This window comes from Mus caroli, chromosome 5 (assembly GCF_900094665.2).
Source record: "Mus caroli chromosome 5, CAROLI_EIJ_v1.1, whole genome shotgun sequence".
Classification (NCBI taxonomy): Eukaryota; Metazoa; Chordata; class Mammalia; order Rodentia; family Muridae; genus Mus; species Mus caroli.
Window position 1 is genome coordinate 115,407,888 of NC_034574.1, and position 15,286 is coordinate 115,423,173.

The following is a 15,286-nucleotide window of genomic DNA, read 5'->3' on the forward strand; positions in this document are numbered from 1 at the left end:
TCGAACCTAAGAACGATGGCTGACTTTTAATTTATTTTTAAATCTAAGGTCTAGCTTCTCCTTTTTTTTTTTTTTTTTAATTTCCCCCTTGTCATTTCCACTTCCTCCTCCACCCCAGGGAGTGGGATCGGCCTGCTACCTAGTCACCTGCCAGACCTCACTTCCCTGATGGACCCCTTCTTCCGTCTCCCTGCTCTGACTCCCACCGGACTCCCTGACCACCACCGAGCCAGCGCTGGTTTCCTTTTTTGTGTGCATCCGAGTGGGAGGAAATGATGCCGATTGCAGCTTAGCGAAGGGACGCTTGAATAGCGTCCACCCACACTGGACCAGTGTTACTGACCTCTCACTGTGAAGCCAGCACTATTGACAGCAGCGACTAAGGGCCACTCAGGGAGCTTATAGTTTAACGGGTAGACAATAACCATGCAAATACACATAGGAAGTAGTTTCCGATCTTAACAACTGCTGTGACGAAAACAGATGGCAGTTAGCCTACCTCTATCTGGCTCAGTTATCACTCATCCCAATACCGAGGCAGGAGGATGGCAAAGTTCAGGCCAATGTGGACTATGCAGTGAGTTCTAGGCCAGCCTGGGCTACATAGCTGCAAAGCCTGACTCCCAAAAAATGGGGGAAGAAAAAAAAAGAGGCTGCTTGCAGGAGGTGGGGTCACAGGGTACAGCAGCTCATGCCTGTGACCCTAACTCTGGGGAGGCAAAGGACAGGCAGATCTTCTGGCTTATTGGCCAGCCAGCCCAGCCAAAAATCAGCAAGTTCTGGGTTCAATGAGAGACGCTGTCACAGGAAATAAATAGATAGATAGAGATAGATAGTAGGGGCTGAGGAGGTGTCTCAGTGGTACAAACGAGAGGGCCTGAGTCTGGATGCTTAGCACCCAAGTAAAACAGAAGCGGGGGGGGGGGGGGACACGAAGTGTGTGTCTGAAGTTTCAGAGCTGGGGATGTGTAGAGTTCTCTGAGGCTCCTTGTCTCAAAAATAAAGTGGAAAGCAGTTAAGGAACAGACCTATGGTCTCCGCCTGTGGACATGAGCATACATACCTACATGCACTCATATGCACACTTGTGAACACGAACACTACACACACACATTCACGCATGTTTGATCATGTGTAAAATAAAAATAAAAACAGTGCCTGGTGACAGGCATTGGGAGAACAGGGGACCTGGGGATGTGGGCAAGAGGCTGGCATAAATAAGGCTTATTTATAATGAGTAGGAGAGCAAGCCTAACTTTGAACAGTGTGCATGTGTTTGAGCAGCAGTGGGGAATTGACCCCAGGGCCTCATGGCCTACATAGATGCTCTACCACTGAGCAGTATTCCCCCATCTTTTTTACTTTTGAAAAGGGGTCTTATAAAATTGCCCAGGCTGGCCTTGTATTTGTGATCCTCCTGCCTCAGCCTCCCAGGGTAGCCAGGATGACAAGCCCGTCCGGCATCACCATGTTTGGCTTTGGAAGATTCATGATTCCTATAGTTAGTATATGTGAGACCCAGAGTCACTGTCCAAATGAGCCCCCGCATCTCCGGATGACTCTGTCTTCCAGAGATCTTGAGTTCAGTTACTAGCACCCACAGGGCAATTTACTACCTATAATGGGATCTGATGCCCTCTTCTGGTATGTAGGCATTCAGACATACATAAAGTTTTCTAAAAATGATGTGGCATGAAAGTTTTTAGTAGGTGGGGCAGATTTATAGAATATTGGCTTTCGAAGGGTTATTTACCATTAATGGAGGGAAATTCCCAACATTCTCAAACTACCCTTTAAGAGCACTGGAGTTTTGTCCCCAGCATCCACATCCAGCAGTTCCCAGCTGCCTATAATTCCAGCTCCAGGGACCCCAGCACCATCTGCTGGACTCTGTGGGTACTGCATACACACAGAAATACCCATCTACAGATACAGGTGCACACACATAAGATATTTTTTAATCTTTAAAAAAAAAAAAAAACAATCACACTGGGCAGTTGGTGGCATGCACATTTAATCCCAGCACTTGGGAGGCAGAGGCAGGCGGATTTCTGAGTTCAAGGCCAGTCTGGTCTACAGAGTCAGTTCCAGGACAGTCAGGGCTACACAGAGAAACTCTGTCTCAGGAAAAAAAAAAAAAAATCACACCATCACTCATTGTGTGTTGCACAAAAAGGTGCTGAGCAATCATTGGATGAGTGAATGAATGAATGGTTTTGTTCACAGGAGACAGGAAAAGCAAAACTAGGACCCAGCATTTGAGATTGTTCATCAACACAGTTCCCTCTCCTTTAGCTCATACGCACTCACCAAAGGTGTGGTGTGTCTTGCTCATTTACAAGTTTAGAAACAGACTGGTGGGAACTGGAGTAGAGTTGAGTTGGTAGAGTATTCGCCTGTCATGTCTGAAGCCCTAGGTTTAATCGCCAGTACTGTGGTTATCTAGATCCGTCATCCCAGCAATGGGGAGACAGAGGCAGGAGCGTAACAAGTTCAAAGTAATCGTCACCTACATAGTGAGAGGCCAGCCTGGGCTACCTGTTGTGGTTGAAGGGGGTGGGGGTGAGGAAACAGGTTCCAGGAAGAATCATCCTGTGGTCATAGGACAGGAAGTGGCAGATTTCAAAGCCAGGCCTTGGGTCCTGGTTTGCTGGAGGGTGGGAAACATGTTTTGTGTGGTCTCTGTAGTAGAGTGTTTCGGCTTGCATCATGTCACAGAACGCAGAACTGGAGGAAATGCATCCTTCCATAGCACACGTCTAGCCTAAGGATGTAATCCCAGGAGGCACAGGCAGGCGGATCTCTGTAAGCTTGAGGTCAGCTTGGTCTACCAAGGGAGTCCCAGGCCAGCCAGGACTGCTTAGTGAGCCTGTCTCAAAAAGCTGGCATTGGGGGCATTCGGTCGGTGAAACGCTTGGCACTCAAGCACGAGCACTTGAGTTCCATCCCAGACTTCACGAAAGTGGCCAGATGTGGTGGCATCTGTCTATAAGCCTAGTGCTGGAGAGACAAAGACAGGAGGATCTGTGGGGCTTGCTGGCCTCCTGTCTGTCCAGGTGGTAAGCTTCAGGTTCAATGATAGCCCCTGTCCTGAACATAAAGGTGGAGAAGCAACTGAGAAGGTCACCTGATGATGACCTCTGACATTTGCACACATGAGCACCCAGATTCGTGAACACACACACACTCATACACACACACACGATACTAATAGGAAAAAAAAAGAACCTGGTCTCAAAAAACAGCTGTGTGTGTGTGTGTGTGTGAGAGAGAGAGAGAGAGAGAGAGAGAATGAGAATATGAAGATCTAAAGAACATGGACAGGGCCTGACGGGACAGGAGAGATGGCTCAGCAGTTAAGAGAGCTAGCTGCTGTCTTAGTCAGGGTTTCTATTCCTGCACAAACATCATGACCAAGAAACAGTTGGGAAGGAAAGGGTTTATTCAGCTTACTCTTCCACATTGCTGTTCATCACTAAAGGAAGTCAGGACTGGAACTCAAGCAGGTCAGAAAGCAGGAGCTGATGCAGAGGCCATGGAGGGATGTTCTTTACTGGCTTGCTTCCCCTGGCTTGCTCAGTCTGCTCTCTGGCAGACCAAGACAACCAGCCCAGGGATGGTCCCACCCACAAGGGGCCTTTCCCCCTTGATCACTAATTGAGAAAATATCCCACAGCTGGATCTCATGGAGGCACTTCCCCAACTGAAGTTCCTTTCTCTGTGATAACCCCAGTTGTGTCAAGTTGACACAAAACTAGCCAGTACACTACTCTTTCAGGAAGTCCAGGTTTACTCCCAGCACCCTGTTCCAAGGGATCCCACACCCTCACACAAACATGCATGCAGGCAAAACACCAATTACACAAATACAAATAAATTATTCTTTAAAAAAAGAATATAAATAATAAAGACAGGCATAGTGGTACTGAATAGTGAGACCCTGTCTTGACAAAACAAAACAAAAAGAACATTAATAAAATGAAGTAAAATTAGTAGAAGACAGTGGTAAAGTGTAATTTTTTTATTTTTTAATTTTTTTTGTTTGTTTGTTTTGTTTTTGGAGACAGGGTTTCTCTGTGTAGCCCTGGCTGTCCTGGAACGCACTCTGTAGACCAGGTTGGCCTCGAACTCAGAAATCCATCTGCCTCTACCTCCCAAGTGCTGGGATTAAAGGCGTGTACCACCATGCCTGGCGCTGATATATTTTTTTTTTATGATGGGGTTTGAGGTCCTGCCTGCCTCTGTTTTCCGTGTCTAGTTTAGTGTGAGCGGAGAGCTACACTTATCCGCCAGCTGACAAAATGTCCCAGAATCCACCAGTTGGTTCTCTTGAGTCAGGCGCTGGTAAGCCGCTGCCAGCCCTCTCCCCTCACAGTTGGTCCTCGCCTTGTCTCCTGGTGACACTTGTTCTCTCTCTTCCCTGGGCTGGCCCCTGCAGGCTTACCACTCTTCTCTCATGGACCCGGACACCAAGCTCATCGGTAACATGGCCCTGCTGCCCATCCGAAGCCAGTTCAAAGGACCCGCCCCTCGCGAGAGTAAGTCTCCGGGTTCTTTTGTTGGGTTCCAAGCAGACCTGCTGACTTGAGAGCAGGGAAGAGCTTAGCTTGAGTCACTCTTCCTTGGCTTCCTGTTACACTTGACCAGGAGCAGCCTGTTGCGCTCCACAGGAAACTGGTTCAAACTCCTCCAGGATGTTTACGTGAGCTGAAAGGAAATGTGGGCTGGGGGGGCGTGGCCCCGTTGGTAGAGACATGGCTTGGCCTGCATGAGACCCCAGGTTCCATTGAGAGCCAGGGGATGCGGCACACACCTGAAATCCTAGCACTTAGGAGGAGGCGGCCGGAAGATCTGGAGTTCAAAGTCGTTCTCAGCTAGCTCCAGGCCAACCTGGGCTACTGAAACTATGTCTCAAAAAAAAAAAAAAAAAGGAATTGTGTTGAATTCTGGCCACAGTCCCCACAGGCACTGTCAGTTATTTCAGACTAACTGAATGGCAGGTCTCCAGCCTTCTTCTGACAGCATTGTGTGGGCATAAGCAGTACCTCGGAGGCTGAGATAGGAGGTGGCTGGAGTCTGGTAGTTCAAGACCTACCTAAGCAAGGGTGAAACCTGTCTCCAAAAACAAGGAAAGTGAACCTTTCCCCCACCAAAGCTATGACTTCTTTGGTCAACTTTAAAAAAAAAAGTCACTTGCTTCTGATTCTGACTTGTGTGTGAGGGCCCACGGGAGCCACAGCACAACAGTTAGAGGTGACACCTGGTACTTACATGAGTCCCAAGGGTCCTAACTCCAGTGACGGAGCTCTCCCTGTAATCGCGCTTACCCGCTGAGCCATCTCCATAGCCCTCTGTCAGATTCTCACCATACCCCAGTGTTAGACCTTTCTCGGATATGTGAGAAGAGAATCTCTCTAAAACCCTGGTGGGCCTGGAGGTCAAACCACGCTAGCCTCAATTCGTGGTGCTCCTCCTGCCTGCTTCCCCAGTGAGACTCCTGAGTGCTTTGAAACAGTTTATGTCTGTGCTTGCTTTTGTTTTTCTGAATTTTATTTCTTTGCTTTCTTAGTGGTTTTTGTTGTTTGTTCCGTATTTAACTTGTTTGGTTTTGGTGGTGGCTTGTTTTGCTTTCTTTCTTTTTTTTTTTTTTTTAATTTTGCTTTTAAAACAAGAACAAAAAACCAGCTGGTTTAAGGAAGCCACCTGAGCTCTGTCAGCTTCTGTGTGGTTAGAGCGGCCATTCTGAGGCCATGGGGCTTCGCCTGGTGTTCCACACTTTTACGAAGGGCAGAGTTGAAAGTGGAAAAAGTAGCTTTATGTCCTGGAGTCCTCGAGCTCGTTGTCTGTCCTTCCCTCTCTCTGACAGACATTCCTGGTTCTTGGTCTCCTTTATAGATGTTATCCTGTGCACACACTTCCACCTGCTTGCATGAGGGTGTTTCAGGCTGGGATCCTCGCACGGGGGAGAATGTGCGTTCTTTTCTGTTTTGGGTTTGGATCACCTCGATGGTTGCATGTTCATCCTCTTTCCTGCACATCTCATGATTTTGTTATCAGGGGGCTGGAGAGGTGGCTCAGTGGTTTAGCACGCTGGCTGCTCTTCCAGGGGGCCAGGGTTCAAGTCCCAGCACCCACATGGCAGCTTATAGCTGTCTGTAACTCCAGTGGCCGGGAATCTGACGCCCTCACACAAACACACATGCAGCAATACACCGATGCACATAAAATAAATAAATCTCTAAAAAAGATAAAAACCCTCCTGATTTCACTTACCTTCACAGCCTAATGATGCTCCATTCTGTATGGAACTACATTTTCATTGTCTGTTCTTCTGTTGGTGGACAACTAGCTGGGTTCCTTGTCTTTGCTACTGAAATAAAGTAGTGATAAATGCAGATGTGTAAATAAGACTGGCAGGAGAGGAGGCCTTGGGTATGTGCCCAGGAGTAAAATAGCTGGATCATATGGTAAGTCTATTTTTAAATCATTTGAGGACCCTTCAAACTGATCTCCACAATGGCCATGTTAATTTGCACTTTGACTTCCCTTTCCCCCACATCCTCTCTAACATTTGTTATCAGGTTTTTAAAAAAAGCATGCTTAGTTTTTTTTTATTTTAATATATATATTTAAGTTGGACAGTTGTGGGGCACACCTTTCATCCCAGCACGCAGGAGGCAGAGGCAGAGGCAGGGGCTGGTGAACCTCTCTGAGTTTGAGGCCAGCCTGGTCTACAAAGTCAGTTCCAGGAGAGCCAGGGCTACACAGAGAAAACCTATTTCAAAAAATCAAAAATACAAGAGAATTTATTTTATTTTGTGTGTGTGAATGTTTGCCCGTCAGGATGTATATGTACCATATTTGTGCTTGGTGTCCACAGAAGCCAAAGAGGGCATTGGAATTCCTAAAGCTGGTGTTTCAGGTGGTTGTGAGCCACCATGTAGGTACTGGAAACTGAAACCGGGCCCTCTGAAAAGCAGTCAGTGCCCTTAACCACTGAGCCGTCTCTTCAGCCTGTGACTAAAGTTAGGGTCTTGCTGTCTAGCCTTGGCTGGCCAGTACACCTCCTGATGATTGGCCTTGTGACTCGGGTAAGGTAGTGTCTCAGAACAGTATAAACCTGTGTATCCCTGAGATCAGGAATGTTGAACACTTTTAAAAATAGTTCCTGGCCATTTGTATCTCTTATTTTGAAAAGAGTCTGCTCATTCGCCCATTTATTGATTGGTAGCTGGTGGTCTTGTTTGTGGGTTTTTTTTTTTTGTTGTTGTTTTGTTTTAGTTTTTGTTGGGTGTGTGTGTGTGTTTGTGTTTGTGTTTTAGACAGGGTTTCTCTGTGTCGTCCTCGCTGTCCTGGAACTCGCACTGTAGACCAGGCTGGCCCCACACCAGAGCTGCCTGCCTCTGCCTCCCGAGTGCCGGGATTATAGCTGTATTGTGATTTCTTTGATATGTGCTCACAGCTTGGTTTCCCAGTCTAGTTTGAGAAGTTTGGGATTACACACCCTTACTAATTATTGTTTGTAGCCATCAAGACGCAGTGTCCACTCTACCCTCAGCCGCACTCCGGATCCCCCATTCCATTTCTGAGGCAATTTCTCACTGTTCCCGAAGCTTTTTTTCTAACACTGACAGGTCTTGAGATGTTCTGACAACGGCGTCGTCCTTTCTGTTGTTGCAGACACAGAGCCCAGACCCTGCAAATGTCTGGCCCGAGTTCCATGCCTGGTCTCCAAGCACACAGTTACAATTCCCACCTGTGTCCCCTTCCTTTCTCTGCCAGATTATTTGACTTGACTTCCTCTTAAGTGAATTTGTTTGCAACACTGGTTGAAATGTAAGTAAATTGAGTAGATCTGGCCATTCACTGCAGGGCTTCCTTGCTTCTGAGAGGAAGGAGCAGGTGGGGAAAGACAGCCTTGAGGAGACCTGCAGTACTTAAAAGTTGCCGGCCAGTGGAGCCCTGTCACACGGTTACAGATAACACATTGCACTAGAAGACACAGCCAACCCAGAATGGAGAACACCCTAGCCACCTTCAAGCTGAGTCCTCCAGGGAGAAACTGAACACGTGAGGGTGACCGTCCCTCGTCCCAGAGGGGCTGGAACTGTTGGAGCAGATGTCTGAGATAGAGTTCTTCTGTAGCATGTGGGAGGCCCTGGTTTCGAGCCTCAGCTCTAGAAAAATCCTTTCCTGCTGTGCATGTATCTTTGCGCGCCTCTGTGTGCCGAGCTCTGTGTAGGTCTCGCTCCTCCGCCGTCTCCCTTAGGTGCTCTGGAGAAGTTTCCTTTCCTTAGGGGCGGGACGCTGAGGACAGGAAGGTAGAGTTAAAGTTGCAACACGACCCTCAGAGGAGCACCAGCGAGGCTGTGAGGGAGCGGTAGCCCAGGCCAAGGATGGTGCTGATGCAGCCAGCTGCTGCTCGTCAAACCCGGGAAGTCTGACCTTTCAAAATGAAAAAGAGAGGACAGACTGCCAAAGAGATTGTGTAACGAGATGTGCGTCTGTCACAGAGTGCTCTGGCTTCCCTCAGTTAGTGGCAACTTAGAACCTGCTGGATTTAAGCCACGGTTTTCATAAGAAGGAAATGTCCCCGATGTTCCTAAGTAATTTGAGCACTGAGATGACAGTGCGTGGGTTCGAATAAAATGATATGGAACACACTTGGTTACACTGTGCTCGGGCTGAAGGGAAGGTCAGAGGTTCAGAGCACTTCCTGCTTCTCCAGAGGACAGAGTTCTGTTCCTAGCACCTACATTCCAGCTCCAAGGGATCTGGTGCCCTCTGACCTCTGTGGGTTACTGTACACACGTGGCATACGTACAGACACACATGTAAGGGTTTTGGTTGGTTGGGGTTTTTTGAATTGGTTTGGTTTTGGTTTTGAAGACAGGGTTTCCTTGTGAAGCTCTGGCTGTCTTGGAACTCGCCCTGTAGACCAGGGTGGCCTCCAACCAGTGGATCTACCTGCTTCTGCCTCCAGAGCGCTGTGATTAAAGGTGTGCGCCACCACTGCCAGAATGTGTGCTGCATGGTTCCCTGGGCGCCCAGCAGAGGGCGCCAGATCCCCAGGAACTGAGCCCAGCAAAGCACCTGCAGCGCCTTCCTTGGTTTCCTTTATCCAGGTCTCAATCTTGTGTGTTAGGCTTGGGCGCCTGTGCTCACCGCCTCTGGGTGTGAGGTTTGCCTTTGGTAATGGTCTCTGCCTTCTCTTGTCTCCCGCTTAGCCAAAGACACGGACATTGTGGACGAAGCCATCTATTACTTCAAGGCCAATGTCTTCTTCAAGAACTATGAAATTAAGGTAACTTCAGGGAATGCTTAGTTTTCAGGAGGGGATAAAAGTCTACCTGGAAGTCAGGTTGCTGTGAGGGCGACTGTAGGATTTAAGAAGAGGCCCTGAGCTGGGCGTGGTGGCGCACGCCTTTAATCCCAGCACTTGGGAGGCAGAGGCAGGCGGATTTGTGAGTTCAAGGCCAACCTGGTCTACAGAGTGAGTTCCAGGACAACCAGGACTACAGAGAAACCCTGTCTCGGAAAAAAAAAAAAAAACCCAAAAACAAAGAAGAGACCCTGAGGAGGGTGCTGTGTTAGTTTCTCTTCCTTTCTTGCTTGCTTGCTATCTTGCTTTCTTTATTTCAGATTATTTATTGTAGGCTGGGTATGGTGGCGCACACCTTTAATCCCATCACTCAGGAGGCAGAGACAGGTGGATCTATGTGAGTATGGGGCCAGCCTGGTCTACAGAGATAGTTTCAGGATAGCCAGGGCTACACAGAAAAACCTTGTCTTGAAAAACCAAAAAGTCAAACAAAAATGTAATGTGTGTGTGTGTGTGTGTCTGCATAGAAGAAGGAGTTAAATCCCCTGTGACTCAAGTTAGAAATGACTACAAGCTACCACGTGTGTTGTGGGACAAACCCAGGTCCATTGCAAAAAGCAATCACTCTGAACTGCTGAGCCCTCACCTCACCCCTTTGTGCATTTTGATTCTTTTCCTTCTACACTTGTTACCGCTGTGCACGCCAGACGACCCACTGCCTGTTTTTGCAAATAAACCTCACTGGAGCACAGCCGTGCCTGTTTGTTTATGCATTCGCGCTGTGTCTGTTTTCGCACTGAACAGTGGTCATTAGCCACAAAGCCTAAACAGCTCATTATCCGGCCTTGCCAGGGTTTGCCAAGCTCCAGTCTAGACGCATCTGTGTGTATTCAGTATTGATTAAGCACCCGTGACGTACCAGACCCATGTGCCCTGGTCCTTCCTGGGACCTCATCCTCCCTCCCCTCCCTGAGGAGGGTGGCCAGGGGGCCTGGCTATAAAGGGGATGGATGGTACGAGACACACATTTCCCGAGCTACTGTGGTGAGCCAGGCACAAAGAAGGGCAAGGGATGTTCTTGACGGTGCTGTAAACTGTGTGGCTTCACCTTCTGCTCCCCTCTGGGATAGCAGAGTCCATCAGGTGTGGACTCTATCCAGCACTGAGCACCGTGTCTGTAACCAACAGCCAGCCTGTGCTGTGTCAGTGAGAGCTGTGACAGGGACAGGTTAGATGCAGGGCTCGCCTGTCAGGAGCCAGAGGCTTGAAGGTTGTCCAAGAGGCCAGCCAGGACTGTGGAGCAGAGACCCTGTCTCTCTCAGAACAAAGCAGAGAGCGAGCGGAGACACGTGTAACCTTTATCTGACTATAACTGTAAAACTGGGCACAGGCGACTGACATGTCACCAGCTGTCTTCAGTTCTTCCATTCGGTAGAGATGTTGGGCCTGTGGAACTCTCCCAGAACTTGTCACGTGCAGTGGCTCCTTCCACTGACAAGCAAGGGATATATCTGTTCTCAGAGACACTCATGGGAAGAAGGTTTTTTTTTTTTTTTTTTTNTGGTTTTTCGAGGCAGGGTTTCTCTGTATAGCCCTGGCTGTCCTGGAACTCACTTTGTAGACCAGGCTGGCCTCGAACTCAGAAATCCGCCTGCCTCTGCCTCCCAAATGCTGGGATTAAAGGCGTGCGCCACCACGCCCGGCTTGTTTTTTTTTTTTTTAAAGTGAGCGCCCCTGTGGTCACCTCAGCTCTCCATTCTCCACCCTACACAGCATGAGGAAGGGGCTGTTGGCCAGGGCAGCTGCACAGCTGGGTTCGGGGAAACTGAGCACCCTGTGGATGCCAGTGCATAATGGAGGCAGAGATCTGAACGATCCACCTCATGAGGTCGTTGTGTTGTTTCTTCTCCCTTGTAGAATGAAGCGGACAGGACCTTGATCTACATCACACTCTACATTTCTGAGTGTCTAAAGAAACTCCAAAAGGTAATGAGACTTGGCTTTTCACACACGAGGACAACAGCGAGAGATAGGCTACCCCTCGCAGCCACTCGGGTCTGCCAAGACCCGAGGACAGGCCAAAGTCTGATCTCTTCTGTTGTGGACCTCTGACCCCTAGGGAACTGACACGGAGGCAGAGGGCTGGGAGGTGTAGAGTGGACAGCAGCAGACAGCCGTGTTAGAGTCTCCCCCGTGTAAAGGCCTCAGCGGTTTCAAAAAGCTGCCTCTGATGTCCATATTCATCTCTGCTTCAGAATTGAACTAGTAAGATCCTACTGTAGGGTAGAGGCGCACACCTTTAATCCCAGCACTCAGGAGGCAGGAGCAGGTGGAGCTCTGTGAGTTCGAGGCCAGCCTGGTTTGTGTCATGAGTTCAAGGACAGCAAAAGCCACTTACTAAGATTCTGTCTCAAAAAAACAAAAATAAAAATAAAAGAAATTACTGTGTGCATTTATGAAAAGAAATGTGTGCCTGTGTGGCAAGTTTGGTGTTTAGTATTTGAACTCCTGCTTTCTTTCCACTGCAGTAGTTTCTCTGGGCTTATTCCTTGGGAGCAGTGCGCTGAGAGGGCTGCAGGTTCAGGCACTGCAGTCGGGCACTCACAGAACACCCCCACACGCACACTCCTGGCTGCTGCAGGCAGTGAAGGATTGCATTTGGGGAATTACTCTCACGTTTTCTTACCAACTGTGTCCTTTGATTTTAGTGCAACTCCAAGAGCCAAGGCGAGAAGGAGATGTACACGCTAGGAATCACCAACTTCCCCATCCCCGGAGAGCCCGGCTTTCCTCTCAATGCCATTTATGCCAAGCCTGCGAGCAAACAGGAGGACGGTGAGAACAAGGCTGGAAGCGTGTGTGTGTGTGTGTGTGTGTGTGTGTGTGTGTGTGTGTGTGGTGTGGGCAAGTCAAGTGGGTGTGAATGTACTTGTGTGCTTGTGTGCTCCGAGGCCAGAGCAAACAGGAGGACGGTGAGAACAAGGCTGGAAGCGTGTGTGTGTGTGTGTGTGTGTGTGTGTGTGTGTGTGGTGTGGGCAAGTCAAGTGGGTGTGAATGTACTTGTGTGCTTGTGTGCTCCAAGGCCAGAGGTTGGTTTTGGGTCTTTGGTCACTGTCCACGTTGCATATCGAGGCAAGCTCTTTCACTGCACATGGAACTCACTGACTGAGCTAGTGTAACTGGCCAGCTTGCTCCCGGGATCCCCCGGCCCTGCCTCCTAAGGGCTGGCATGGCAGGCAGGCCAGCTACCGTGCCCACTCTACTTTTATGTGGATGCTGAAGATTGTTTCTCTGGTTCTCATGCACGGCAGGCACTTTCTCCTCTGAACCATCTCCCCAGCCCACTGGCTGGTACTCAGATTGACAGCGGGGCACTCAGCACACGTGTGTTGCCTTACTGTCACAAGAGAGCTTGGGAACAAGTGTAACGAATATGCAGAGACTGTTGAACCAACATGAACGTAGTTATGAAACCATTCTGTGTCAGCAAGGTGGCTCAGCTGGTAAAGGCAGCCGCTGACAAGCCTGACGGTCTGGGTTTGATTCCTGGGACCCACACACACAGTGGAAGGAGAAAACCACACTCCTGTGAGTGTGCACTCGCACGTGCACGCACACACACACACACACACACACAGAAAGAAAAAAAAAAGAGAAAGAAAGAGACCAAGAGGACCAAGACCATCTAGGCCATTCTTTCTTGTCCTAAGCTGTCTGAATGTGTACAATACTTCACCAAGATCAGTGTCTAGACAGGCCATGTGGTTAGGGCACCTCCTCACATACAGATTTCCTGTATTGCAGAGATGATGCGGGCATATCTCCAGCAGCTGAGGCAAGAGACCGGACTGAGGCTGTGTGAGAAGGTTTTTGACCCTCAGAATGATAAACCCAGCAAGGTGAGATGTTCCCTTCTGCCTGCTTAATCGGAGCTGGAGCCTCTGGCCCCGTGACCTTCTAAACCACTGAAGTCCGCTATCGATAGCGATCATTTCTGCCTGTCCTGGAAGACAGCGGCTAGTGTTTATGTATGGCCTGTGTAGTCTTTCCTTAGTAGCCATATGTCTACAGTCTGTGGCTGTTGGTCCCTGCTGTGAAATGGCATGGCATCTGTATATGATGTAAATGCCATGTAAAATGGAAATGGTGGCTCTGTTGCATCAGGTACAGAACAGCCACAGGGACCAATCTATGTATGTGTGTGTGTGTGTGTGTGTGTGTGTGTGTGTGTGTGTGTGTGTGCATGCGTGCGTGTATGCAATATGTGCCAGGGCCCCTTGGTTGGGGGGGGGTGAACAATGGCCCAAGCTGGACTTGAGCTAACTGTGTGGCCACAGGTGACCTTAGCTTCTTCTGCCTAGGCCTCTAGTTCTGCAGTACACAGGCATGCTACTGTGTCTGCCTCACATGCCTTCCTGCCCGTGGGTTGATGTGATGCGAGCCTCACGCCTGGGGAGTTTACAATGTTGTTTGTCATAGAGAGAGACTGGAATGCTGGCCCGTGCCCACACTTGCACTGTGCCCTAACCCTGAGCGTACGATCTGTCTTGTGCCTTTGACAGTGGTGGACTTGCTTTGTGAAGAGACAGTTCATGAACAAGAGTCTTTCGGGGCCTGGGCAGTGAGAGGAGCCTGGGCAGCACCACCTGCAGAGCCACGGGCAGCATCACGTGGAGACACATCATAGGACACACAGGCCAATGTGTCCATTCATACCTACCATATCAAGGAGAGAAGAGAGCCTGTCTTTGCTGGAAAAGCTCTTGGTCAAGAATTGGGAGGGTGGGTGTCGGGTGATTTCGATTTTTGGCAGTTTTAAGCTGGTACTTAATATATAATAAATGTCACTGCTTATGTTAGACATTGAATTAAAACATTTTTGAGAAAAAGCTTACACACACTGGACCGTTTATGGGAAAGGGTGATATACTGAGGGGTAGGGCTTGGTTTTCTATTTATGGTTTGGTTTGGTTTGTCGTTTTTGAGCCAGCCTCACTGTGTAGCTCAGGCTGGCCCCACTGTGTAGCCCAGGCTGGCCTGCAGCTCCTTTTGTCTCCCAAGTGGGCCTTAAACCTAAGTCGTCCCACCTTGACTCCCTGTCCTGGGATTGCAGGAGTTCTCCACTACCTTGGGCTCCATCAAATCCTTTCAAATAATGAGCAGTTTGGTGGTTGTGATTATGTATGTACAGTTTCATAACCATGACCTACATCTAATTCTACAACACTTTTATTACCCCCAAAAGATGTGCCCTTAGCAGTGATTTCCCTCCTGTGCTGATAAGCCTCCTGCCCCCTCCCCCAACTTCTGGACTAGTCTAATCTACGATCTATCTTCATAGACTTGTTTATTCTAGATACTTCATGTGATTATATGAGTCCTATAGTGGATAAGTCAGCCTTCCAGTCTGGCTTTGTTCAATTAGCGTGTTACTAAGCCCATCCCCCCAGCTCCCCATCGCTCATGTAAGTGGAATCAAACAACAGTTATCCGTTCATACCTGGCCTTTCACGTGGCACAATATCATCAACACCCACCCATGGTGGTGCATCCATGCTCTGTCCGTTCCTTTTTTATGGCTGAGTAATATTCCATTTGGACAGATCACGTGTCTGTTCATTCATCATCCAATGGATATTTGTGTTCTGTCTTGGAGCTCTGACTAAACACTGTTGCCAAGAACAGCCATGTACACATTTCTAATGTGGACACAAGTTTTCATTTTTCTTGCTTATCATAGCCCTCAGGGTAGGACCTCTTGAGTCACACGGGAACTGGAGAAGGCCTGCGTGTTTTTTTTTCCCCCACACTTGTGCTGTTCCACATTCCCACAGTGACATATGACTGTTCTGTTTTCTTCCATGTTTCACCAACACATTCCATTGCTCTCCCAGGGGCTGGGACGTGGAATCTCGTTGTGCCTTGGTCTGTATTTTTCTTGAAGATGGTGAGCTGCTTTGATGT

At 48.8% G+C, this 15,286-nt stretch overlaps 1 protein-coding gene across 1 annotated transcript in view; it reads left to right on the forward strand.

Annotated features, from left to right (window-relative positions):
• The window catches only part of Arpc3 (actin related protein 2/3 complex subunit 3), a 16,289-nt gene extending 2,073 nt beyond the window's left edge, over positions 1 to 14,216 (forward strand). The window contains exons 2-8 of the mRNA XM_029477799.1: positions 484 to 577; positions 4,376 to 4,538; positions 9,228 to 9,304; positions 11,240 to 11,308; positions 12,031 to 12,157; positions 13,127 to 13,221; positions 13,885 to 14,216. Of these exons, the coding sequence (XP_029333659.1) occupies positions 484 to 577; positions 4,376 to 4,538; positions 9,228 to 9,304; positions 11,240 to 11,308; positions 12,031 to 12,157; positions 13,127 to 13,221; positions 13,885 to 13,947 (688 nt within the window). The 3' untranslated portion in view covers positions 13,948 to 14,216. The remainder of the gene's footprint in view (positions 1 to 483; positions 578 to 4,375; positions 4,539 to 9,227; positions 9,305 to 11,239; positions 11,309 to 12,030; positions 12,158 to 13,126; positions 13,222 to 13,884) is intronic.
• Positions 14,217 to 15,286: the final 1,070 nt, after the last annotated feature.